Genomic DNA, 26,406 nt, shown 5'->3' on the forward strand with positions numbered 1-26,406 from the left:
AAGTCCTTCATCATTCCGCTGGATAAATTACATTTTTGGTTAAGCTTCATGTGGGCAAACAGCATTATGAAATACTTCAGGAAAATATAAAATATTTAATCATATCCTTCATCGAAGTCATCAGAAAAACATGTTACTGTTTGAGGCTCTTCACTTTTCAAGTCACCATGGAAATACTGCAAGTCAATCCAAATGGAGAGCAGGAGAAATTCGGGAGATACAGCAAGAAGTTGTCAAAAACTTGAGTCTCAGAACTGCTCGGATCTTCTCAGGAAACCTCTTTTTCTTTGAAGTTTTCTCTATTCATATACTGCTCTTTCTCAAGGCAACATTTGCTCAGATATTTAAGTTCTCAATTGCTGCCCAAGCCACTAACTTTTCATAGGATTCAAGGAGAGCCTCAAATCCTGTGTGGATCTGGCTCTGTAACCACACTGTTTAACTCAGCAGATGTTTAGACCTATGCTGCATAGAGACACAAAGCTGAAGTGACAGAGAATGTAAGCAGAATTGCACACTATAGTTTAAAATGTCATTATCCATTACATCAGATGTTTAATTATCCATTAAACATTAATCTTTTAATAAAGATAAAATATATTTATTAAACATGCTTAGAAATATTCTGAAAATGTTTAGTCTCTCCAGAGGCAGCTGAAGGGAGATGACAAGCCAGGAGGCTGGTCTGCAGCAAGAAGTTTATTAGTGGTGAGCGGCTCCATGTAGAGTTGCAAATTTTGCTCTGCCAAACAGAACTGAAGAGTTATTTCAGCAATACCAGGGCAGATCTATCCCTGGGTCAGCTTCATTGCTGCCCTGAATGAATTTGGCTCACTGGATAGTTTGATGTTGGATTCTGCAATATTTGCGTGGGAGAGCTGCATTAAATAAAATACACAATGACTCCTGCTATCTAACAATGCTTTTAATCAGCTATTTGGAATTCCCTGCACTGGACTGTTCTCATGACTCCTGCTTGTTTCTGTTGTTATTTGATACACACCATCCAGCCCTTAGTGCAAACCTGATGTTTATAACACATGGGAAAAATAATGCTTGCACTTGGAGTACGTACTATAACTGGGGAAATTTCTTTTTGCAAACACAGTATTAGTTAAGGTGTGCACTTCAAGAGCAGCCAGTGCTGCTTGAAGTTTGGGGTTGGATGCACAGAGCAGTTCTGAAGGAAGCAAAAGTGAGAAAATAAAAAGTGAGAAAAGCTGAGACAGTTCCTAGTGGCAGTTCTTCCTGCTGAAGATAAAAGAGCTACTCCATGGGTCACAGCACCTTACACCTGCAGCTGAAGAGGACATTTCAGTAGCTGGGGGCTCTCATAGCCACATTGTCCAGGGACCAGCACGAGGAGGACCACTGGCCAGCTCTCAGCACACTGCAAAGTTTTGTTTCCCAGAGGTGCGTCCACCCTGTCCAGAGCAGGGTCCTGGCTGGATACGAATGGAAGGTTGCAAGGATCATCATGTTGCAAAACTTGCATTATGTGACACCAACCAACCAAGGGCTCTGCAGTGCCAACACTGCCATGCTAAGACCAAGACATGGAGATAAATCCTGTGACTACCTAGAGAGCATTATATTATTCAGGCAGTTTTTGTGAGAATATCTTCAGTGTCATCACTGAGTGCTTCCCCTTAGGGGCGGCCACAGTTGAGTGACAGATTAATTGACATCCTGTTTAGAGCTTGTACTTAAATTTCTGACCAGAGCCTATTTCTGGGATCTATTGCTATCCCAGTTGATAAATAGGGGTCACTTAGTATGTAGTCCCTGCCATGAATACTCTTCAGGTTATATTGCAAATGGCCAGGCTGGAGTAAAAAGGTGCATTTAGTGGTGAAGAGTCATCATGAAGAGGATTTGAAAGTGTATTCTTTTCTGTTGCTTAAATATTGAGTTGTTCCTGCCAGCAAGGCTGTTGTAACAACTTAAGTCAAAAAAAAAAATCATCACATAGCTGCTGTGAAAGCATCTACACATGCTTCCCCACTGAGTCAGCTAGACTTGAGGCATACACTAGGAGTGCCAAAATACCCAGGCTCTGGTCTAGCTCACTGCTCTTTGATATCTTCTGGCCAGAAAACTGTTGTTACATACACTGGGGCCAAACCATGTGGTTTTGATGTTGACTCACATCCTCTTAGGGATTGGCTATACTCACTGGCCTAATTTCTATTTCACCTTTTAACTGAACTAGGATCCTGGCCCAGAGTGACCTTGGCCTTCTCCATCCACAGCTCCAAATTTTAATGGTCCTTGGAAAATATTTTTTTTTCCATGTGCATGCAAACATTAGCAAGGGTAAATTTTAAAGAAAGACAGTACTAGAAACAAGACTCCAATATGTTGCGTTGCATACTCCATCTGGAGTTTTGGGTAGTTTCTAGGAGATCTGTGGTTTACACAATTTTGACAGTGCTCGACAGGAGTGAGGAGGAACATGGCTTTCTAATTAAGATGTTTAAACAGATTTGTGCAATAGGATCCAGCTTACTTGATTTTTTTAAAAATTGTTGGCTGTGTGTCAGCATGTCAGATATCTTTCCCCCCAGTTTTTCAGCTTTCCACTCCTCTTCCTTCCAGCAAGGTCTGAGATCAACCTAGGACTGCCCACAGCCTCCTGGTATAGCCACTCCATTGCATCCCACTGAGTGACCATACAAGGTGACTTTCTGTTCCTGATCCTAGAACTACTCTGTCCTGGATGTGGAATGGATGCCGCAATCCTCCAAAAAGGTATTGGTGCCATGACCAGAGGTAGCAGGACTTGAGTTCACCCTTGTCCTTTCCTAAGAAGACACAAAACCACACCTGTCACTTCCAGAAGCATTCTCCAACTCCCAGTTGTAGAGTTTGCTGGATTGAATCCTTCATAGGCTTTCCTGCTAAATTTGCATAAAGTTCATAAAATCTGAAAGCCTTAACCAGAAGATTCATTCCCATGAACTGTCTCTCTGGCAGAGAGAAATGATCTTTTTTGTGCAAAACAGAACAGCTTCAACCACAGATATTGAAAGACGTCCTGCTCAGAAGAGCTTGGCCATGCAGAGTGGCCAGTGAAACACAAGGGTTTATGTCCACCTCTAGTGGGGTCCCTCTGAGGATGCCAGATAGATCAAGTCCCACTAGGAAGATACATGGAGAAAACTATGGACCATGACGGGACTTAGCTATGAGGCAAGAGTAAGCTGCTTTGTTTGGCTTCTGAACAACAAGTGCTCCCAGCAACAGGCACCAACGGTGTTAGTTTTCCAGGAGTGAATTTTGAACACAGGCACCTAACAGTGGAAATTAGCCACAGAAAACTTTCCATTAATTCAAGCCATTGGTCTCCACCAATTCTTGCAGCAAACAATGTGGCCAACAGTGTGATCCCAGATCTCTCGGGGGGGTCGGCGTGAGCCTGCTCAGTGTCATGGACTGCGGCTGGACAAACAGCCATTCAAAAGCATGAATCCTTTTTTAACCTGTTTGCTACTGTTTGTTTGAAAAACAGAATTTCCATCACACACAAAATTCTGTCACTTCCGTATTTGTCTTCATGCTGATTCAGAAGGAAAACATGACATTTTGAGATTTTTGTGACAAAGAGTATCTCAAACCTCAGAGTATTTAATTTTAGTGAGGTGGATTTCTTTCTTCCTAATATAAATTACATTTGAATGAATGACATTAAATGCAACAAGTGAATATACCAAATTGTGTTTTGACACAATTGAATTAAATGAGCACCCTGGGTGAAATAATTACAGCCTGTCAACATGCATTGCTGAGAATATTCCTGCAGAACACTTCCATTTGACAGAACCTGAACGTTCGAAGGAGATGTCACCAGAAAAGGCTTTACACCTGCAGCCCTGCACTTGGCCCTTCAAATCTTGGGCTGGATCTTTGGTTACTTCAATCCTACACAAGTGCAAAAGGGGCCCACGCATAGAAGCAATTAAAGGCCAGGAAAGTTTTTAAGTGCATTATTCTCTACTTGCAGGGACACAGGTGAAAACAAAAAAGGCTGGGGCTGAGGATTTTTCTTTTTTAAAAAATGGAAGGTAATAATGTATCTGCTAATGATGTTTTTGTCTAGCCACACCCCCCTATTTGGCAAGAATCCTGTATCAGCACCCTATTAATGCAAAATCATGTTCTCCCACATTCCCACGTCTGTGGAATGTCTTGCACTTGCATACACCAAAGGTGGATCAAGTCCAAAATCCTGTGCATACAGAATGAATGAAAAGCTGCGGCCAGCACGGATTGCCACGAAACCTGGGCTCGGACTGGGATGGGTGTTTGCCAGACCGTTGCCACGAGCTTGGTAACACAGCTCCACAAGCTTGGTTAGCAAGCTGCTTACAAGCAATACAGAAGCATAACGAAGAGATGCCATTCCTGGGTGATTTTAAAATATGTTGCCATCATCTTTATGGGCACAAAAGCCACATGGCAGCGACAGCTCCAAATGCTTAAATTTAACCTCAGTTGTCATAAAACATGCAGGTTTGGTAAAGACATGGCTGATTAACGTTCATACCTTTTGCTTCAGTTGTAAAACCGTCTGCTTTATTTGATGAAATTCCTTACAAGAGGCACAGCATGTCCCCGATTTCGCCGCATTTTCAGATTTCTCAGGAAGCCCAGCTGAAAGAAAGCAGTTTCCAATACAATATATAAAGATCCAAAGCAAAGAAATTCATAAAGGGATTGCAAAAGCAACTTGAAGATTGTTACATTTCTCCAGACTGTGGAAAAAAGAGAGAAATAATTGCTGTTATAAATGCTTTGACCGAATTGCTATGTAAGGCTGAGGAACTTTGCAGGACAGCTCTGAGCTCATTTCTAAAGCAGCTGTTTCCAGTTAACGGTCCCCAGAGAATTTATTTTTTTAATACCTGAAAAAGTTTACACCCTTTCTTTTATCTTTGTGTGTAGGGTAGACTAACCCTACAGATCTGAACTGATTTACAGTCCCCCAAAGGGCAAACTTTCATATGCTATAAATTACAGTGAAATCCCTCATAATACGCCCATTTCATTCACTTTGCACAAACTGCTCTTTATCATCACTGGTTATTCCTCCACGCGATGGAATCAGCCTGAGCAGAGATGGGGATGGAGATTAATGACAGGGATTGAAATCCACACAAGAGGAAGGGTCACACCTGTTGATACTATGCATGAATGGGATCTTTTCAGGAATCCATTAAATGATTCAAACTGTAAGATATCGCAAATGCTATTTTTTGTCCTTTTCCCATTCTCATACACAGTAAAGCACTTCTTCATTGCGAAAAAACAAGCACTGCTTTAACAGATGTCTGCTTAAAGAGAGATGTGGTTTCCAGAACACAGGGTGACACATACTGGCAAACTCTTGGTGAGCTTTTTTTCTTTCACATATAGTTGTCGAGAAGCGTCAAGTGTATTGAGGCCCTGCATATCATGTGCGGCCTTGCACAGTGTTACCTGGAAAGGTTATTGGACACGTTTGAACACTGACCATTCAGAGCATGTCCTGTAATTGCAAAACTCTGCAGGTGCTCCTGGTTAAAGCCAAAATCCTCAAAAAGGATCAACTACAATGCGCTTAGCTATTATACTGTATCTCTCACTTGGACACCCACTCTAATGTCCTTCATCTTTTCAGAAATGTGTATTGATTTTGAAAACATCTGCATAATTTTAAATAAAAACGGAACTTTCCAATACTAAAGATATTATGTGATACTTGACATTAAATATTTGCAGGGTCCAATAGGAACATTGCGGCCATCAGATGGTCATCTATGGACCACCGTTGCACAAATTTAGGAAAAACTGATTTTCAGTGTGTTTATGTGGCATTGAACATAACATCACATCTGTTATGCTTGCTTTCGGAAGACAATCCAGGAGAGCAGCACAGGCTGGGATCCACCCGGCCAGAGACCAGCTCTATGGAAAGGGACCTGGGGCTCCTGGTGGACAACAAGCTCAATATGAGTGAACAGCGTGCTGGTGTGGCAAAGAAAGCCAACAGGATGCTGGGTTGCATCAACAAGGGCATCACCAGCAGAGACAAAGAAGCCGTTATCCCACTCCACTCAGTGCTTGTCAGGCCACACCCACAATACTGTGTGCAGGTTTGGTCCCTGCTACAGAATAAAGATGTGGACAGGCTGGAGAGGGTCCAGAGAGGGGCTGCAAAGATGATCAAAGGCCTGGGAAGGCTGCTGTATGAGGAAAGGCTGAGAGAACTGGGTTTGTTCAGTCTTGAGAAAAGAAGGCTTAGGGGAGACCTTATCACTATGTTCCAGTGTTTCAAGGGTGGCTACAAAGAAGATGGAGACTCCCTTTCTACAAGGAGTCATATGGAAAAGATGAGGGGTAATGGATACAAGTTTCTCCTGGGGAGATTCTGATTGGACACAAGAGGAAAATTTTTCATGATGAGAACAATCAGCCATTGGAATAATCTCCCCAGGGAGGTGATGGATTCCCCAACATCAGAGACTTTTAAGATTTGGCTGGACAGGGTGCTGGGCCATCTTGTTTAGACTATGCTTTTGCCAAGAAAAGTTGGACCAGATGATCCTTGAGGTCCCTTCCAACCTGGTATTCTATGATTCTATGAAGAGTTTATTTCTCTTACCTCCTAATCAGGTAGGTGAGGGCTGCAAGGTCAAGATGCTGGAATGACCAACAGTGGTAAGACGTTGGTATTAGTGCTGAACTGATCAGAAGATTAGGAGGCAAAGGCTTGGAGGTTTTCCCCACTCAACAGCTGCCTTCTCCCACAGCTGCAGTTCTTTGGCATTACAATAACCCATGATATTCCTCTTTATTGTATTTAGCATTTTTATGGCAGTGAAAATACTGCTCTTTCCAGCCCTTTCTGATGGCACACAGCTTGGTAACACCTGAACAGCTTTCTGTACCATGTTCAGATGGCTCAAAGATTTAAGACCAAAAGGTACTACTTGGGGTTTTCCGATGAACTCTATATGACATATAATAGAATTTCACCAAATCGCAGCTATGCTGGTTCCGAGACCATTTGGCCACAACATCTCCCAGAGGGACTCCAGCCTTTGTGTGAAGACAACTCAATAAACAGCATCCACTGTTCTCCTCACTGCTGTGTTTCTAATTCCAGTAATTTTGTCTTTGACTTCTTCCAAAGTCTCTTTGCCCATAAGTCTGTCTCTGACAGATCAAAGAGTCTGCAACACGCAGGGCTTTTTTCCCTTAACAAGGAATTGATATGCTGTAATCAAGTGTCGTGGTTTTAGGCTGATCCAGCAACTAAAACTCACACAGTCTCTCCTTCTCCAGTAAAGTAGAGAGGAGAGAAAAAAAACAAACAAAGGGACTGAGGGTTGAGACAAGAACAGAGGGAGCACCCACCAACCATGGTCCTGGGCAAAACAGACAGGGCTTTCTCAAAGCAAAACAGTTTATTAATGATTACTTAGAAGGACAAAGGGAAACAGAAAAAACGATTACTTGAGAGGACAGAAAGAAACAAAACCAGATCTTAAAACCGACACCTTTCCCCCCCCCTTTCCTTTTCCTCCCGGCTCTACCTCCCCCCCCAGCAGCACAGGGGGCAGGGACTGGGGGAGTGCAGGTCAGTTCATTCCGTGCTGTTACTGCTGCTTCTTTCTTAAAGGAGAAGGAGTCCTTACACCCTTTTCCCCTGCTCCAGTGGATCCCCTACCCACGAGGAAAAATCCACAAACTTCTCCAGCGTGAGTCCAGCCCACTGGAAACAATCCTCCCCACAGATTGCTCCGGTGTGGGCTTTACCACAGTCTCGGGTACTTAGGGAGCTGTAGCCACTCGCTCCGGCGTGGGTCGTCACGCAGACTCCAGATGCCTCTCTGCCTTGTCGTGCACCCCAACACGACCATCCTCAGGCTCAGGCATCTTCTCCCCACGGGCTGCGAGTGGGTCGCTGCTCCACCGAGGCCGTCCTGGTTGCAGGGGGGCCGCCTGCCATCTCACCATCAGCCGCAGGGGAAACTCGGCTCCGGCACACCTCCTCCCGCTCCATCCTCACTGACCTGCTGTCGATGCGGCTGTTTCTCTCAGATCTCAGTCCTCTCCAGGTGAACTCAGCCCAGTGGGCACCCCGGGAGTGGGGTGCCCCCGAGTTCCCCAGCTGGCTTCGCCGCCGCCATTCTCCGTGGGCGGCGCCAGCCCGACGCAGGCAGCTGCCCGGGCGGGAGCCAGGGAGCGGGGGCAGTGCCCTCCTCCCTTCTCTCCTCGATCCTGGGCGAAGCACCTTTTCCGGTTCCTTTGTCCTGACTTAAATAGGGCAATTCGCAGAGGCGCCCTATTGGCTCAATCCCGAGGGGGATGGCAGTCTGATCTGGTGGCCAGAACTAAGCCTAACCCGGTTCCAAAACCGGGGAGGTCGCAGGGAGCAAAACCCCTCTCCTGCCACCAGAACCACCCCCCCCCCCACATCAAACCATGACATCAAGACACCTCTTGATATTCCTACAAGGTAAGTTTTCTCTTGACCAGAAGTCAGTATTATGGCTCCCTTATGGAGTTCTTGCCCTTCTCCAATTTTTCAACTTCCTTTAAAAAAATCAGTGTTTTGACATGCCCATTTTTGGACCTGCGTAGGATTTACAGATGCATATAGAGCCATTAGAAAAAATGCCTTTTTTTTCAAACTCTAATGAAGTTTGAGTCTGGCACCAATCTTAACCTAAATTTCTTTTAATAGCTACCTTACCAAATAAGTTCCCTCACAACATGCACACATTGTGTTAACAAATGTTGCTGAAAGCGACATACCGTCATAGGGAGAAACTGCCAGAGCCTCTGGTATTTGAAACCTGATGCAATCCCACTAGAATTGGTGGAATTACGTGCAGATTAAGCAGCAGTGAATTTGGCCTCATGTTTCATTATAAAATCCAGTTTATCTTCCAGAAGGATGTGGTACACGGGGCTGACAAGTATAGATAAAACAGAGCTGTAAGAATCCATGGAGATGAATGGGGGGAGGTGTCAGCTAATGTTTGGGAAATATACCATCGAGATTTCCGCATATCCAGTTGGATTGACTTGTCGGAGGAAAAAGTCCAACAGTGTCACATAAGCAGGCCTGAGCTGTGTCCCAGGAGAGAGGTGGAATCCCCCTAACTCATACCAGACAGAGGTGATGATTTGCCCAGAGAAGGAGTCATCCATCAAACATTTGCTCTACCCCGATCTGATCCTGTATCAGGACCAAATTATGAATAAAGCTGGAATAAAGCATGGATAAAGCCAGAAGCCACCTAGCACAGGCCAGGGCGGCCAGGAAGCAATTAGACGGAGCCACCCACGCATGGTGCAGATACAAAGGTCACCTACCAGGGTCAGTTTGGCCCACACTGAGCAAGGCACTTACATAGTCTGTTTCCATTGCACAGACCGACACCAGGAAACCAAAATTATTTTGAAGAAGGCTTAAACCAGCCCCATTTCATGAAGGCTTTCCAAAGCACAAAGTCTAGCTCATCTGTGACGTCGCTGTCCTAACGGGGGTCCTTTTATCTCAGCGAGACATCGGTGAGCCCCGTGGTGCCTATTGATAAGTGATCCGCCTGGTGGAGCGATGTGTTTTCTTTGCGTGAGCTCGAAGACTCTGTCTTGCTGATGCTGAAAGAGAAGGAGATGCTGGCGGGGGAGAGCTCTGCGGGGAGCTGTGCCGTGGGCGGTCTTTGCATGGAGACTTTTGAGTTGATCATCTGTGTCGTATTATCTGGGCTCAGCCTGCTGAGATGGTTTCATCTGCCTACTTCAGCACGAGTAGCTGTATTGTCTCCATCATATCCAACATGACTGCGGATGAGGGAAAAATGCTCCCTATTCTAGTCCCCCACTCGCAAACCCAAAGCTCTCAGTCAAGCCCACTTATAGAGCCAAAAAAGTGCTGGGATTGCTGCCTTCAGGCACGGCACAATGAAAACGTGCATATTAATAACTCTCCGGGAAACATGCAACATGGTTAAAGATGGAGAGGAATACCCTGCATGTGTTTTCAGGTCTCTCACACTATATTTTAAAATCAAATTTAAGCATTCCAGCTACCATGGAAAGCAAACCATCTGTTTATTAGGAAGCAGTTCCAGCGGGGATGCGGTGCTCCCCGGGGCGGTGCAGGGCTGGGGCTGACCACGGGGTGGAGCGTCGCTACAGCCGACGGCCGAAAACCTTGATTTTCTTTGGGATGAGTAACGGGCACAAGCCCTGTGAAGCAGCGATGGCCAACTCCTCTTTCACTTGCACCAGAGGTCTGGCAATTAGTGACATTAACTTGGTGCGTGGTGGGGTAACAGAGCAGAAATGTCCTTTTCTGCTTCGTGCAGCTGATTTGGGAAATGTCTTGAGAGGCGGTGGGTATTTCATTCCAGATTGACTGCGGGAACTGGCATTTTCGCGTGCTGTGTACGTGCAGTGTAAAATTGGTGTTTTTCGAATACTTGAATTATTTCCACAGCCTTGAATATTTTGAATGGTCGGTTATCCTGAATGCTTTGGGCATTATCCTGTCAGGAAATTTGAACTAGCCAGAGGAAAAATTAACTAAATAAACTATTTGCAAGAGGATTATATAGGTTATAACTCTTTCCTTTATGACTCCCCACACTTATAAGGAAAAAAAAAACCTACAACGAAAAATTAAAGTTAATGGAGTGGCTCCAGTTACATTTTCAGAGGAAAATCAAAACTATAAATTGCTCTGGCCATCCAGCAGTATTTGGAGCAATTCATCAAAAGAGGTGATTTGTTTTTTTTTCCCAGAGCACAGGTTATTCTCTTCCTCCTTTCTTTTCAAATTGTCATCTCAGTATTTAATCTGCAGTATTCTAAATGCTGTAATTTAATAACTGGGATGAGGTCAAAAACTTTAAAATCATTTATACACAGCACACATATATTCTTTGAAACCAACAACGAAAAGCAAGAACAAGCCCTCACTTTTACCCCTTCCCATCACATATTACTTTCATAAAGAAAATAAAAAAATGACCACAGTCACGAGACACACAAAACTCATTGCAGGTCAGCAGAATTCAGTGTTACTCAACATAATTTAGCAATTGATTTATGCAATGCTTGAAAGGTGTGTGGAATTCCCAGGCACACCTATTCTGAGCCTCTGAGTGCCCAGAGGCACTAACCACCCAACCCCGGGCCATGTGCTAATCTCATATGTCGGCATGTAAATACAAATTAAACTCACTGAAATTAATTTAATTAACAGATGAAATTAATGAAAGCTTATAAGGGCCAGCATTTGGCATTTTTTTTTCCCTACATCTCCTGAGCTCTGGACCGCAAACTAAGTATAATCCAGGTTGGCATGGGAGCAAAATGTGGCATTTAGCAGCTGGATCCTGCAGAAATGCTCTAACTGAAGCAGTAACAGCAGGTTTCACTGTTCAGCCACTCTACCTCTCCAGGAGAAGGTGCTTCCCACATCCTTCAATATACTTGTGGTCTTCCTTTATAGGTGTGACTACCGATTTACTGTGTGTGTACAGCTCATAAAGCGAGGAGGAGAAGAGCATGTGGCAGGACAGCTTCACAGGCGCTGGGGTGCCCAGTGAAAAACCCAGGTTCTCCAGGGCCATCAGCTACACCCCAGCTCTGGACCTCCAGCTCCAAACATGGCGTAGCGAGCAGTTTCTATTTATGATCAACCTATTTGACCTCCCTTTGGTCCAGGACCTTTAACCCCCACTAGCATATACCTTTATCTCCTTTGGTGCATGTCTTGCCGTCCTCCTCCCGGGTGTAGCCTTCGTGACACTCACACCTGTAGCTGCCCACGGTGTTGACACAGATCTGAGAGCACAGCGTCCCGTTGCTTGTGGCACACTCGTCGATATCTGGAGAGGAGCAAGAGTTCAAAATGTCCTAAAGCTGGAGGTTTCAGACCTCAAATACCATAAAAGAAATCTTTAAAGATATCAGGAGATTTTGTGATTAAAAGAAATGAGTAATTGAAGCACCGCTGCTGCTTTGGGCTGGAGCTCTGTGCAAACTGCACTATTATTATTAACACACTTGGCACTTTATTGGTGAACATTGGTTGACCGTTTCTTCCCATTGAAAAACTCACAAGCAAAGCTCAATCCTGCCAACCTTGGCTCCCTGGCACAGCAAACCACGCAAGATTTGCAGGACTAGCCACACAAGGACCACATGTAAATGATCAGTCCTGAATTAGATACTGGCCATCTGAATCAAACCCCAAGGATGTATTTTCATAATTAGGCCCAGTTACAGTGGTTTGAAGGTTACTGTTAGAATCATGTCCTTCGTCTCAGGCCAAAACCCCAAACATGACTCAAAGCCTGCAGGAGGAATTAATAAAGGGAAAATTACATCGGCCAAACACTTCAAAGGGTTTGGGTGCATATGTCTTGTTTTAGGTACTACTTTCTAATAATTTCGGGGGGATTTAAATCTATCAGTTCTGGGAACGAATCCTTAATATAGTTAAAAAGCACATTTATTATGTAATAGTAACAAGAATAAGAAAGGTTTCAGACCTAAACTGACTCCTAAAAGACCTGAGGGAGCAGGATACATCATTACCAGAGATGAGCTAATGTGCACTTCTACCCACCCAGGCAGTACGGCTTCTCTCTGTTCCTGTGCCTCTCCCGATCATAGCGGTACCCAGGGTAGCAAGTGCATAAGACTCGCCCAAAGTTATCTGTGCACTGCTGTTCGCAGGGAGCTTCAGCACAGACATCATAGTCTAGAAAGAGAAAAACGTGGTTAGGAAAATACCAGTGGCTGGATGATACTATGACAGCAAATATTTCACCTCTCCGCTAAGTAATAAAGTCAAGTTGCATTGTTTTTGAGGACTGAAGAAACCTAGAAATAAAACATCCACAAGACATAAGCAAAAAATTAAAGTAAAATTGTAATTGCTAGTCACAGCTTTACGCAATTGGACTATTTCTTAAAGATAGACTATAAGCAAGGGACATTTTCCCAGTTCACGGAATTTAAGAATTCTTCTTACAGAAATATCAAATTATCTAAAAGATTTTTGTTCCCCTCCCCCCTCCCCCCCCCAAATTTTCAAGTGCTGATAGCAAAATTTCCTATGCAGAATACTGTGAAACGCTGTGAGGCTAACTCCCAAATTTGGGCACAAAGTGCATCATAAGGTAAAATTAATTACAATTGCACAGTAATTTTTCAAAGCCAGATATAACCCATATAGCAAAGAACACATTGTTACAAAATCATCACCACTCTTGATAATAGCAATGTGCAGATGAGGGATGATAAGTCACCGGCTGGGCTTGTCAGTGGTATCCCAAAAGCCTGAAGTCCCTATTTGAAACCCAAAGGAGGGCAAACATGTCTCTGATTTCACTGCTACGTAGAAAAAGAGTTGAAGTCCAGGGAATGGACACCAAAGTGAAACAGGGTCTGACCTGCACCTCTGGCCTGCCAGGGGCTGGATTTGGCACGGCTGGGGGCAGATGGGCAGCCCCCAGCCATGGGTGCAAGGGCTTTCCAGCACCATGGGGAACATTTGTCAGGAGAAGAAAATAACTGAAGCAGCATCTCATCTCAAAACCAGCTCAGATAAACCCTGCTGAAAGTTGGTTTTTATGCCAAAAGCAAGCGGCAGTTTCTGTGATCATTTCAGAGGAACACCATCCTGCACATGGCGTCCACGTGGCTGTCACCATGGCCCTACAGGGACTGGATACTGGGGGGCCACAGCAGAAATAACCAGTCCCTGCTCCAGACCAAATACATCTAAACCAAACATAAGTGTTTCAACCATGTTCCCATCAATGCACTGTGTTTCCATAAACAATTAAATAAATAATTAAACCCCGAACTCGTTATTGACTCACACTAATGCCTAGCAGACATCTTTGGGTATGATGATTTTCCCAAACAATTAGAATGAACTAATACATGGTAAAGCAAGTGAAACCACATTTGCTGCACAAAGTATATAGAGCATATGTGTAGTACTGGAGTTAAAAGTGACAGTGTGCCAAAGCACAGAAAAGCACCAAATGAGACCTAACAAGCTGCTGTATGTAACACCAGAGCCTCTTAGACCAAAAAATACTATTCTAATGGTGTCAAGCATTTCCTCCCTTGTGCTTGCCACCTTTTGAATAGCAGGTGTCCTTTCTTCTTACTTCACAACCGTGTTGATTTTAACTCTTGAAGTCTGCCTGCAGCACTGTGGTGGTGAATGGCAGTGCCAGGACCCCCAGCAGACACCAGGGTCGAAGGGTGCAGAGCCTTGCCCAAGCGTGGAAGAAAAACATGTCCCTTGCCTTCAAACATGGTCAGCCTGGGGGCTAGTTTGGGCTTTTTAGGTGATGCTGGGGTTGTAAAGTCCCATTACATTTGGCACTATTAAATAGTCCCAAATATAAAGCATTAGTGGTGTTCTTCCTGAGCACAGTTGCAATTTTCATTTTCCACTGAAATAAAATCCGATAGAGAACAGGACAGTATGCCCAGCACTGAGGTGAACATGCCTGCTCCTTATGCAGCATGCCCAAATCCAGATGCTGGATTTGGCCTGTGCCATGTCCAGACTGTTTAGAGCAGAGGCAAAACAAGCTCTGTTCTCCCTGCGCTTCCATGAATAGTCGTGCCTTTATAAAATAGTAAAAAACAGTGCTAGAAGGCACCATCTTCTATCACAAACAGGATTAGCTATGTGTAAACCTTTTCTAATAGATGTTAATCTAACTTGTACTTAGAAATCCCTGAGGCATGGAGATGACCCACCACGATGAGGTCTATTCCCAAGATTAAATATCCTTGCAGACAAAGCTTTTGGCTCATATCTAATCGAAACTCCCCTTACAGCCATTTAAGCTCGTTAGTTTTGTCCTCTTCTTCTTGGTCATGAAGAACAGTTTACTTTCCCCCCTTGCAGCAAGCTTTCACATACCTAAAAACTGTTATCACATCTCCCTCAGCCTCCTTTTCTCTAGACTAAACAAGGCCGATTCTTTTTAATCATCTCTCTTTTGCACATTTCATGTAACTAGTCTTTAAATGTGGTTTTCACATCCACCTTAGCACATCTCCATCAAGACCATGGCTTCATTAACTTTCACAGAAGGCTAGGGAAGGGTCCAGGAGGTGGAAATCTGCCTGTTGGTGGTTTCCACACAGTCAACCTAAATCACACAGTGGCTGTGGGCAGGTCCCATGTCACAGAGCTGTGTGTCCCCAGGGCCTTGGTCCCAGGTAGCACAACTCAATCAGGAACTGTCCTGACAAGCGGGATGAAATTGGGCAAAAGCTGCTGCACCACTCTGCTGAACCGAGGATGCACATGCCCTCCCACATTCAAGCCCCTTGTCTGCCAGACCAGCCGAAGAAATGTGGTTTGAGGATGAATCAAAGCCACATGGTGAGGATCAGGCTGTTCCAGACTTCAGGAAAACACGAAAAACCAAAGCAGGACAACAAATGTCTCTATGTATTTCAGTGGATTCAGGAATGACAACGCAGCATGGAAAGTTGTACCAAGGAAATTTCTGAAATAGCATTAGTGAGGAAAGAGCAGATCTGATTAGTGTTTGTCTGTCATGAAGTATTTTGCTCTGAATTAATCCACAATCAAGAAACTCAAGTAACAAACCAGCTGTAGGGAGGGTGTTCTCCAAAAGAAGCTGTTTCAGACCACAGCTGTCCCTGTTTTACTCTTGGTGACACTGCAAGGCAGGACCCGGTTGGAGCCGTGAATCTCCAAAGCAAAGAAGGAGGAGACAATTCAGGAGAAAAGAATGAGGAGCTCTTTTGACCTGCTTCACTGGTCAGGTAGAGCAGGAAGAGATGCTACAGGGGAATCGGACACACAAAGCAAACTCCTCAATGTTTCCTGAAGATCATTGCTCCCTGCACCTGCAGCGGAAACCCAGAGTGAGAAGGTGAGTCCAAAGCAAGTGGGGGCATGGACTCATACTAGACTGCACTGATTTCTGTTGCTTTTCAAGGTCAGATGAGAAATAATGGGACAGAAGCCAAAGATATGGACAAAGACACAAGCCTTTGGGGAAAGCATCTCTTTAAGTAACAGCTGTCTGAGAAGGAGATCGGTGTCTTCCCAAGGCAGCCATAAGAGGGGGGACAAGGGAGAGTCTAGCCCTCTCCCAACCTTACTCGCTGCAGCCACTGCCAAATCATGGAGAAGATTGCACTGGAACTACTTCTCATGGCTTTGACTTGCCAGTACTGGATTAAAAGGTGCAGATGTGCTCTAATAGCTCACATCTGTAAAGTGTTTATGTGCCTGTGTTGAGATATGCATTTCATACAGCTACTCTGCCAAGATTATGCCAAAACAATGTGTGAGGAGCCAAGTGATGTAACAGGATAAGTGAAACGAGTGCTTCACTGAATCTTGTTTCTCATCCCTACATCAACAGCCCAAGATCGTCTCAGATGTTATAGCAATTGCTGTGGCCTCTGAAGTTCAAGGCAAAATATAGATTGAGCTGAAAAAGGGGGAATGGAGATACAAAGGGAGAGACGCTACAGCCAGCAGAGAAATCCAATTAGTGGCAGAAACTCTCAGGTTACTGAGGTGCGGTTAATAGATAGGATTAAGCGAAGTCAGTGGGTACATAATCAAAGCTGCTTTCATAATCACCTAAAACCTCAGAAGATGAAAATTAGAAGCCTGAAATAATATATTGCCATGGCTTTCATTTTATTTTTGATCCTATTGCTTCTCCTGCTGTATCCATTAAATTTAGTGAATAACTAGTGTATAAAATTGTTACAACCCATAGGAAAGCTGGAGGCCAGACTGTAGAGTCCAGACTTCTTTCCATCCCGAAAGGGTTCAGGGCCACGTACACTGACATAAACTCACTGCAAAACTGTGGGATGAGGAACTCCTCACGAACATCAGTTTTACCCAAACTCTACCCAGCTCACTGGGGCTTGGGCTGGCACCGTGAGCTGTTCCTCTGCACGGAGGCAGAAATGCACAATTCCTGTTTTGAGAAGACGTGAGTTTTTTTATTTTTCCTTTTTTTCTTTTTCTATTTTTCTATCTTTGCAATCAGTGTTCTAGTGTTTCCAGCCAGCAGCAAAGAAGATACAAATTAAAAAACAAAAAGCAGTGGGATCAGAGTTTGGGTTATAATCCCTGTTGGCTGGAGCTGTAAATCAAAAACCTGCTGACTCTCTCAAGCATGTTAATTTGTCACTTTTCTTTTCAAAACATCACCATGTCAAACTGGAAGAACTCTCAGGTCAACTCAAGGCTTTCCATATGTCATTAAATAGAAGGATGTGTGACCATGAACGGACTTTTTAACCTGTTTTTTGGAGCAAACAAGGTTTATTGGCTTGTCGTCTCTGTCCACTTGCTTTTGTCTGACATTTCCTCTTCTCTTACAAATTCAGGGCCAATTTCATCCAAATTGGGCAAAGTGGTGGGAGTGACTGAAGAAGTCACATTACTACTGCTCATCTGAAGCCATCAGCTGGATAGACCCAACAGAAGCCTCTGCCAAGGTTAAGGCAGGCAGAGCTCAGCCCTTTCCTAAATGAGGTCTTGTTGCAGCAGCCTCTGAGCATTGGGACTCCGGTACTGCCTCTGCAAAACGTACGGTCAGTTCCCCTCTGCCAGGAGGGGAAGGCTCCCTTTTCACTACTGCATGAACTACTTCAAGTAATTCCCCATCTCCCTCTGCCCCCGGTGACAAAGAGGTTGTGCCCATGATGAGGAGAGGCGGTGGAAGAGAGACATTGCTTGGCGATGCTGTCTCCGCGCCTACATCTTTGGGAAATAGGTAACAAAAGGCAGGACTAACTCACCAAGTCACTCACTCCTTGGGCAGTTATGAGCCAAATCAGTTGTGCCAGATCCAAGGGGTACATAGTGAAAGCTATAAGGCAGGAAAGGTGTGCTCCTGGGTGCACAGAGGGCTCCCACGCACCTAGCCAAGAGCGGAATGCATGCCTCCCTTTGCACCAAGTCACAGGAGAAGATTTGTGCAGCCACGTGTACTTAGGGGAGGATCAAGGCTTGGCATGCTAAGTGAAACATTTGGAAGACACTGATCTTTTTATTTTCCCAACAATTTCTTGGAAACGGTTCCTCCGCGGACATGAGATACGGCTGAGCCTGTGGTTATATCAGGATGCTCTTCCAAAATGGCAGTGGGCAGAACAGGGCAAACGGGGAAAGACAAATGCACAGGGGGACACGGGGGGTAAGAACAGTGAAATCACATACCTTCAGGAATGCACTGTCCAAGAACAAACTTATAACCCTTACAGCATTTTTTCCTGAAAAACAATAAAATAAATAAATGAATAAATAAATATATTCTCTAAAGGTTGGTGCTGCCTTTAAAAACAGTCATGGGTAGATCATGAGCATGATAAACCAAACAAGATGAGGATCCTGAGCTTTGCAGTTGGAAATACCTCAGCATTAAAGAATGCAACGTGGAAACCCACCACTCAGACCATGAAGCATTTTAAATGACAGCATGGCCAGCTGCCTCAGGAGCCTGGGGCTGGGTACCCCAACGCTCACCCACTCGACATCCCAAGTAGTTTCCGAAAACCTTGGTCCCTTGTGTTGAAAGGATGCAGCACACCTCCGTGCTGTCTGTATACACAACTCAGGTCATAATTTTCATGATACAGTGAAGGGTGTTTTCAAACATCTGTCATTACAATGTAAACTTGCAGAAAGGGGTAAGTCTCAGTGAGGAGTACACACGAGATAAATGCTATTAATTCCTTTCTCATCTTTTAAGAAACCTGGAAGGCGATAAGTGAAATAGATGGTGTATTTCAACTGGAGGAAAAGAGAGTATCTTACACAGGTAGAGGGACAAAAATGCAGTGAAGAGTTAATAGGATAGATATTTTTTATGTGCCCATGACACGAACAAAGCCCGAGTGCTGAGAAATCAACATTTCTTACACACTGGCTTGCAATGACATTTAGGTGTTCAGCTGTACCTGCTTGTTTCGCTTTCTAGGCATCAAACCACTTCAAGTCACCAGGACTGGTGAGGCAGTGGAACAGGTTGCCCAGAGAAATTGTAGATGCCCCATCCCTGGAAGTGTTCAAGGCCAGGTTGGATGAGGCTTTGGGCAACCTGGTGTGGTGGAGGGTTTCCCTGCCCATGGCAGGGGGTTTGGAACTAGATGATCTTTGAGGTCCCTTCCAACCCTAATCATTCTATGATTCTACGATTCTATGATTCTATGACTCCCAAGAGCGCTGAGGAGCCTATACAAACAGTTGTGCATCTTATCACTCTCAGAGCTACTCACTGCAGGGGCCTGGTGACCTTCAGGGGGTCCCAGCATGGTGGCTATCAGGACTGCTGCAAGAGAAACAAACTGCTGTTGATGGCACTATTTTATCAAAGCTATATGAGTTTGAGGGGAAAAAAACCCTTTATTTTACGAATTCACAGTTTTTCATGCCTTGTGGACATGCTGAAGTATCTGCAAAACTGGGAAACCATCCATTTGGTCTTATCCTTTAATTCAATAACTGACGCAGAAGAGTGTTAAAGCCATGGAAGTCAATGACACAATGCTCCCCAAGACAACACGCAGCCATCACAAATCATCATTATGTTGAATTTAAATCAACTATCAATTGCAACTGACCACTTAAAACAAACAATGCATTACTCCAAACTATGTAAAAACAAACTTTGGCTCCATATTTTACCCTCTTCCAAAGATTAGCTGGAATATAAATTATGCTTAATGAAGGTTGAACATCTGAAGAGGAAGCCTTGCTTTGTTATGCAAACAGTGGTCCCTCATTAGACTTTTCTCCAAACACTGCTGTGAAGTTTTATCTGAAAGACAAACAAATGCAGGAGGAATGAGTTCAAAGGTGCACCAGGGAGGCTGCTCATATGCTGCAAGCCATGCCGACGGCTTTCCAAGTGCACATTCATCTCCTCCTGTCCGTGGAAGAATGGAGGCTGATAAAAGCTTGCTTGTAGCTGCTCTTCAGAGAAAGATGCAGCCCAGCTTGATATAAGGCTGGGAGATGGGAAAGGAGAGGAGGGTGTCCCCACCATGAGATGCTGACCTGTGGGGTTGTGCCAGCCACAACTAACCAGAAAGACGGAGCAGGAGCTTTCACCATTTCCACCCTTCTCCCTGGGAATTCCCACCTGATTTGCAGGCTTAGGAGTCTCAGGGCTCCCACCCTTGGAGTGGCAGATGCAAACCTCAGCTGGCACAGCCTGCTCTTGGTTAAGGGCTCGCCTGCTGGGAACCTTGTGGCGAGAGCTGCCTCTCTCCTCTCAACTTGGCCAGCGATGGCTTTTGGCTGCACTCGTCGTCTCTCTTGTGGCTAAATTGTGGGTTTATCTGCCTTCTTGGATTCTCCTGATAGCCAGACTTCTTGCTCTGATCAAACCCCTCTCCCATACCCATTAAATACTGCCCAGCACCCTGAAGCAAGTGCACCCCTGCGTAGCCTCGCCGAGGGTTGCCTCAGTTAAGGCAACCGGAAAATCGTGCTGCCCTGGCAGATATCCAAGCCCCTGCTGAAATCCATCTCGTCAACAGCTTCTTGCAGCAATGAGTTCCACAAGGGGATAAGATATTTCCGAGAAATCATTTCCTTGTTTTCAGCCTCCCTTTCAATTTTTCTTGAGTTTTTCCCAGGGTTTACTGGTAAGGAGATTTGGAAATATTTTCTCTGAACACCTGAATTCAGATTTTTCCACATCGTGAAAGCTTTAAAAAAGAAGCGGTTCAGAGGAAGGATGCCCTGCTTTCAGGATCATCCTCCAGAAACCAATTCCCCATGTTAGCTGTTTCCCAATGCAAGATTACAGCTCTTTGTATTAGCGCAGCCCACACTCAACAGCAAGCTTCAGTCATCAGCATGATTTTGCTGGGGAAACTGCTACTTTAGGGTTAACGCACAGAAAATACAATACGACAATACTCGTTCCTCTGAGCATTACATTGCAACCCTGAGATTCCTGCATGCTTTAGCTTTTTACATTCCTAAAGAGAAATCTGTCAAAATGATGGACACATGAGTTGATCATTAGCAAAGGCATTTTAATAGCAACACTCATTTTCAGACATCCAGCTCCAGGTTGACATGTCTAATCAACGTTGCACAGCAGCGATCTCGTTATACATAACGAGAGGTAAGAGGGGGTCCCCACTGATAATTTTAGCTACTGAATAACTTTCAGCCAGGCAGTTGCTATGCAGCTGTACACGTGAGCTCGCATCAAGCACAAACTAATACACCACTCAGTTAGAAGCTCAACTACTAAATTCTGGTTCTATGGGGAAATTAAGGTGATTCATTAATATTAAAACTGATTTCCAAAAGGAGAAACTTCTGGGAGACCTATCTGTTACAGCTTTTAATGGGATGCTTCAGCTATTAAAAATATAACAACTTCTGATTCTTATGGAATCTTCACTCAGGAGGCTGCGCAAGCCCAAATTCACAGAGTTTTGGACACCATGATTTTGATCACTGCAATGTCTAGCTTTTGTGTTACCTGTAAGCAAATCCATAGCCATAGGGACTCTCTCAAAGCAAAGTCACCCTTTTTTTCTGACAGGTAGCTGCAGGAGAAGCAGGGAGATGCTGAGCTACTCCCCTCTCTCTGCTCTGGATGTCGAGGTGCTCCTGGATCACTGAATGTCAGAAGATGGGATTTAGGGTCAAACCTTTGATAACAATAAACCCACCCGTGACTCGGCAAGCAGCGCATCTGCCTCTGTTGCAGCCTTTTGTGGCCCGTCACCTTGCAGGCTGGGAGGGGAGCTGACCTTTCCAGAAGCACCCCTATGTCCCACCGCCCTCAGGTCCTCTCCAACTCTGCCCCACAGCACTGCACCACCACAGCCTGCCTCTACCCCATCCTGCAAAGTGGTAGTTGCCTGATAGCATCGCCCCAGACAGGCAGGACGAAAGGCAAGATGCAAGGAATGTGGCTTAATTAAGCCACCACTTTATTAAGTTAGCTTATCTGGCAGCTATCAGCAGTAACTCATCCAGTGCAGACCACGTTTTTTTCCCATAATTGTTTCCACCTGGTGCAGGGCTGCTGCTGCCCCCAGCCCACCTCCCGCTTTGTGCTGGGATGCTGCGATTGGCAGCAGTGCTGGGGAGAATGGGGTATGGCGGACCGAGACAATGCTTCAGGGTCCTACAACAGCTGAAATGCTTTGGAAATGCAGATAATAACAGGATAAAGATTTAAAGTGAGATTTAGTCTGTATCTGTCTGCAGAAGCACAGCAGTGACGTGGGATGCGATGACGGCTGGCTAAAAGCTGCTTGATGCATTACTGAGGTTTTGGTTAGCTTCAGCAAAGAGGCAACTCTGAAACTCTATCATGACAATTATGCTGAAAAAGATACATGATGGCCATTTTGTGATTTAAAAAAGGCAAGGCAAAGAAGAAATGTGAAGGGAAAAAGAGGAGTCCTATGCTGGTTTCAGATGAACATAATATGTTAAGGAAACTCTTGCTAAATACGTCAAAAGTAGAGACAGAAGAGTCCACTCTAGGAAATATTTGCCTCCTAGGAGCAAAGCGGACAGAGAAATCCCTACGCTGAGTGAGAAAGTGAGTTCTTAACGATAAAATATTATCCTTGCTTTATCCCTACAATGCTGGGGTTCCGACAGTCAGCCTCCAGGATGGCTCCACCCAGACAGACGTAATTCAAGCAGAGGCACTTTAACCCCCATTCATTAGGGGCAGGAGCACACGCATGGACAGTTCTGTGTATCAGCTGATGCACCTATAAGATGCAGCAGCTCCGTAGGCGGACAGGCAGGTCAAATCCCTCCTCTCTGACACGCTACTTCTGACCCATGAACGTCAGAAGAGTTGCAGTTTAGGGGGCACAAGAGCTGCGTAACATTTTATGTGGGTTTAAATGTGTTGACATTGTTGTCCCAGGTCAGTACTGGTAGAAAATCATGATAACACAGCCAAGCAAATGTATTTAATCAAAAAGCTGATTTCCTGTTGGGAAGAGATAGAAAAAAAAATAATTTAACCAGATTTCTTCAGACAATGTCATAACATGAACTCAGAAGAACTTGTGCCATATCCTGAAGACCTGAGTCAGCAAAGACCATGGCATGGCTGTGTTTAATTGCACAAAGGGGTCTTTGTTAGGCTGGCTCCTTATTGTGTCTGCCCAGTGTTTCTTTTTGATCACCCTGACTTTGAGAAATACCTAGTGCAGCAAAAAGGCAAATGCAAAATACAGCAATTAACTTACAAAAAATAATTAGAGAGCTATAAAAGCAAGCCAAAAAGGTACCTTAAAAAAAATCTCCTTGTTTTTCTCACATTCTGTAAAAAATTCAAACGAGGGCCAGGTCTGTCTGCCAAAACATGCACAGACAAAGCCCATCTGCAGCACGAGTGTATTAAGGAAGCAGCTCAGTAGCTGTGCAGAGTTTCACCGTAATTCACATGGAGAGAAGATTTATGGCAATATGGTGTAAAACTGAATGCACTTTATTTTTGTTTGCCTTTCTGTGGGATACATACCGAAATCTTGAGTAAGAGAGGATGGCCTCCCTGCAGACACTTGCTCAGCATACACTTTGCCATGATTTCCAGACTCAGTTCTTTTTCACAATTTTGTAAAGAGATAATTTATGTTCACATTGGTTGTAATGCAAGGTTCAAGGACAGTTCAAGCCCTTCCAGCCACCTGACAGTGAATAACAGGGGGTTCGGTGAATGTCCTCCGCCGCCTAGGAAACGCTGCAGCACCTAGGACTGCAGTATGTATATAGGCGCTTCTTTATTTCTCTTAAGTGTCTGAATAAAGCAGGATTTGCCTGAACAAGCACAGAGAGCCAACCTTCATCAGCAACGCCGGAACTCAGACCTCTGACGGCAAATCACTGCAACCTCTTACTTGATTTTTCTGAAAGTCCAATTTTCAGTGATGAATGCATTGCCTGAGTCTAAGCCATTTCTCGTCAGCTACTTAAGTCAAATAAATTTACCTACCCACACATAACTGTTTTCTTCTTCTTAGAAAAAAAAAAAGCCCTGCTATCTGCTCTTTTGCTCAGCTTTGGTTATTAAGAGAGACAGCAGAAATGAAATTCCATTCCAGTTATGGCTAATGGGAAGGTTTTGATAAGATTCACAGTTCCTGGGCTCCTCTTCTGTAAACACAAGCCAGAGGCCAGATCCTCCCCTGGTGAAAGCCACATACCTCTGTTGATGCTGGGGAACTGTGCCAGTGCTTACCCAGGGATGCTCTGGCTGATGCTCTTGAAAGCTCTCAGACATGCTCCTTGGCTGCTCCTTATTGCCATGTGTTGCTAACTGACTCCTCTCCTCAAAGTGCTGTTTCATTTCATCTTTTTATGGTCAAAGGGAGTTTTATGTCGCTGGAGTATAAACTGTGGTTCCTTCTCCTCAGAAGGGACCTTCCAAACTGATACAATGATTTGCAGCCCCCACCAAGCACAGCATTTGTGAATGTGTGAAGCTCATTCCTCTATAAAAGACACCAAAAAAAGACCTCAAGGGGTGTGAGAACCACTCCACCCTGCGTGAGTATCAGCAGGGCTTAGAGTTATGACAGACACTGCCCCGCACCAAACTGGAGAATGCACAAAAAGCAAAATGTCACAGGTCTGTGGAATCTAACCACCAAAAACATCTGTCCTGTATCCTTTTTGAAGGAGCTCCTGGGCCTCTGTTCTCCACAGAGACAGCGCAGGACATCTCGCCATGACGGGGTTTGTGGTTTCATTTAAGCAAATGAGACATAATGAGGTGCTCAGCAGAGGTGTTCAAAGAAAATCTGGGCAGGCAGATGCTTCCCCAACGCATCTTCCTGTGTCAGCAGATTGGCAGTTCCAGGAGACCACCGCTTTTGGACTATTTTAGGACTTTTGGGATGCAGATAAAGGGTTGGCCAACTCCTAGCCCAACCAGAGCCTTGGTGCTGCAAACACGTTGACTAACCACAGACTAACCAGCATTTTTTCTGCAGCACAGACCGACTGGCGGCACTGGTAACCATCAGTCCTTGTATCTCGCTTAGTAAACCAACGTCCAAAAATGACTTAAGTAAAAATTGGCCTGTGAATATTCTCTAAGCAAAGACAGAAACTCTCAGAAGGAAAATATTGCACAACTTCAAAAAGGTAATTACCCCTGCTGCCCCTGGAAAAGCCATTTGTTGGATATTTTACATCCATGTGAACATCATCCTCAGAATCACATATGTGATTCCTTCAGTGCTGGACTGTACTTTTTTCTGCTCTTTCTTGGATTTTTATTTCATTGTTGAGTTGTTTTTTTTTTTTCCTTAATGCAAGGGAATGCTCATGTGGTTTATCACTAGACAGCATGTCAAAACTAGCAGAATGACTAAATAAAAGACTTTTGACTGTTCTCATCTGCTTAGACTCAGCTTTATATACATGCTGTCAAGTTTTGTCTTGCTCTCTTTTCTTACAAATTTCTTTTATTTTCTGGCATTGTACCAAGAAAATGATTTTGCTTAGTTTTGCAGGTTAAGTTGGTATGGATTTTACAGAATCAAATTAATGTTTGACAGGTGTGAAATTTGAGGGGAAGAAAAAAGATTAATTTTATACAAAGATAGCACTGTTTGCATTTACTACATAGCTTAATGAACTGGCAAAGTGCAATGCATCCTCATAAATTTATTGTAATTTCTAAGCACAAATAGCTCTCCAAATCTCAATTGAAATGATCAAAGATTGAGCCTGTGTTTTATATAATTATTTATAAGTTATTTAAATAACTCACCGCTTTGAGATTTAAAGTACGAAAAGCGAGCAAAAGTCTTTTTTTTTTCCACCACCTCTGACTTCCAATTAGAGGACTGCAAGCCAAATTTCCTTCCAAGTCTGTAAATAGTATGTCTTGCTGACGGCACACATTCAATTATTTATCTAACCCAAGGTGAGCCAGAGTACAGGACTAATCACAGCACATCTGTCCTGTCTCTTGGATTTTTTTAGACTTCCATGACTCTTCATTTTGTAGCTCAAATTTCCTACTAAATATCCATGCGAGATAGAGAGTAATAAATTCCATTTCAGTACGGAAAGCAGAGCCAGAGCAGCGCTGCAAGGAGCTGTGCTGGCTGGCTGGCTGCTGTGCTGGTGTTCGGTCACTGGAGTCAAACAGCAATAAATTGCTGGCAAGCTCTTAGACTTACTGAATCCAGTCCAATCCAACCCCGTTTATGTAGCATCTTTCATCAACAAGATCACAAAAATGCTGCATAAGCAATGTCTAATAAACTCCTGATAAACAATGAAAGGCAAGTGCCTTTTTACACACGCGTGCACAGAAAAACACATCACATAAAGTATGC

At 44.3% G+C, this 26,406-nt stretch overlaps 1 protein-coding gene across 1 annotated transcript in view; it reads right to left on the reverse strand.

Annotated features, from left to right (window-relative positions):
- CCBE1 (collagen and calcium binding EGF domains 1) overlaps positions 1-26,406 on the reverse strand; it is a 107,714-nt gene that overhangs the window by 5,158 nt on the left and 76,150 nt on the right. The window contains exons 3-6 of the mRNA XM_086629664.1: positions 18,272-18,324; positions 12,635-12,769; positions 11,754-11,891; positions 4,547-4,653 (exon numbers count right to left, since the gene is read on the reverse strand). Coding sequence (XP_086485790.1) covers positions 4,547-4,653; positions 11,754-11,891; positions 12,635-12,769; positions 18,272-18,324 — 433 coding nt within the window. The remainder of the gene's footprint in view (positions 1-4,546; positions 4,654-11,753; positions 11,892-12,634; positions 12,770-18,271; positions 18,325-26,406) is intronic.

Source organism: Tauraco erythrolophus, chromosome Z (assembly GCF_009769465.1).
Source record: "Tauraco erythrolophus isolate bTauEry1 chromosome Z, bTauEry1.pri, whole genome shotgun sequence".
In the NCBI taxonomy this organism is placed as follows: domain Eukaryota; kingdom Metazoa; phylum Chordata; class Aves; order Musophagiformes; family Musophagidae; genus Tauraco; species Tauraco erythrolophus.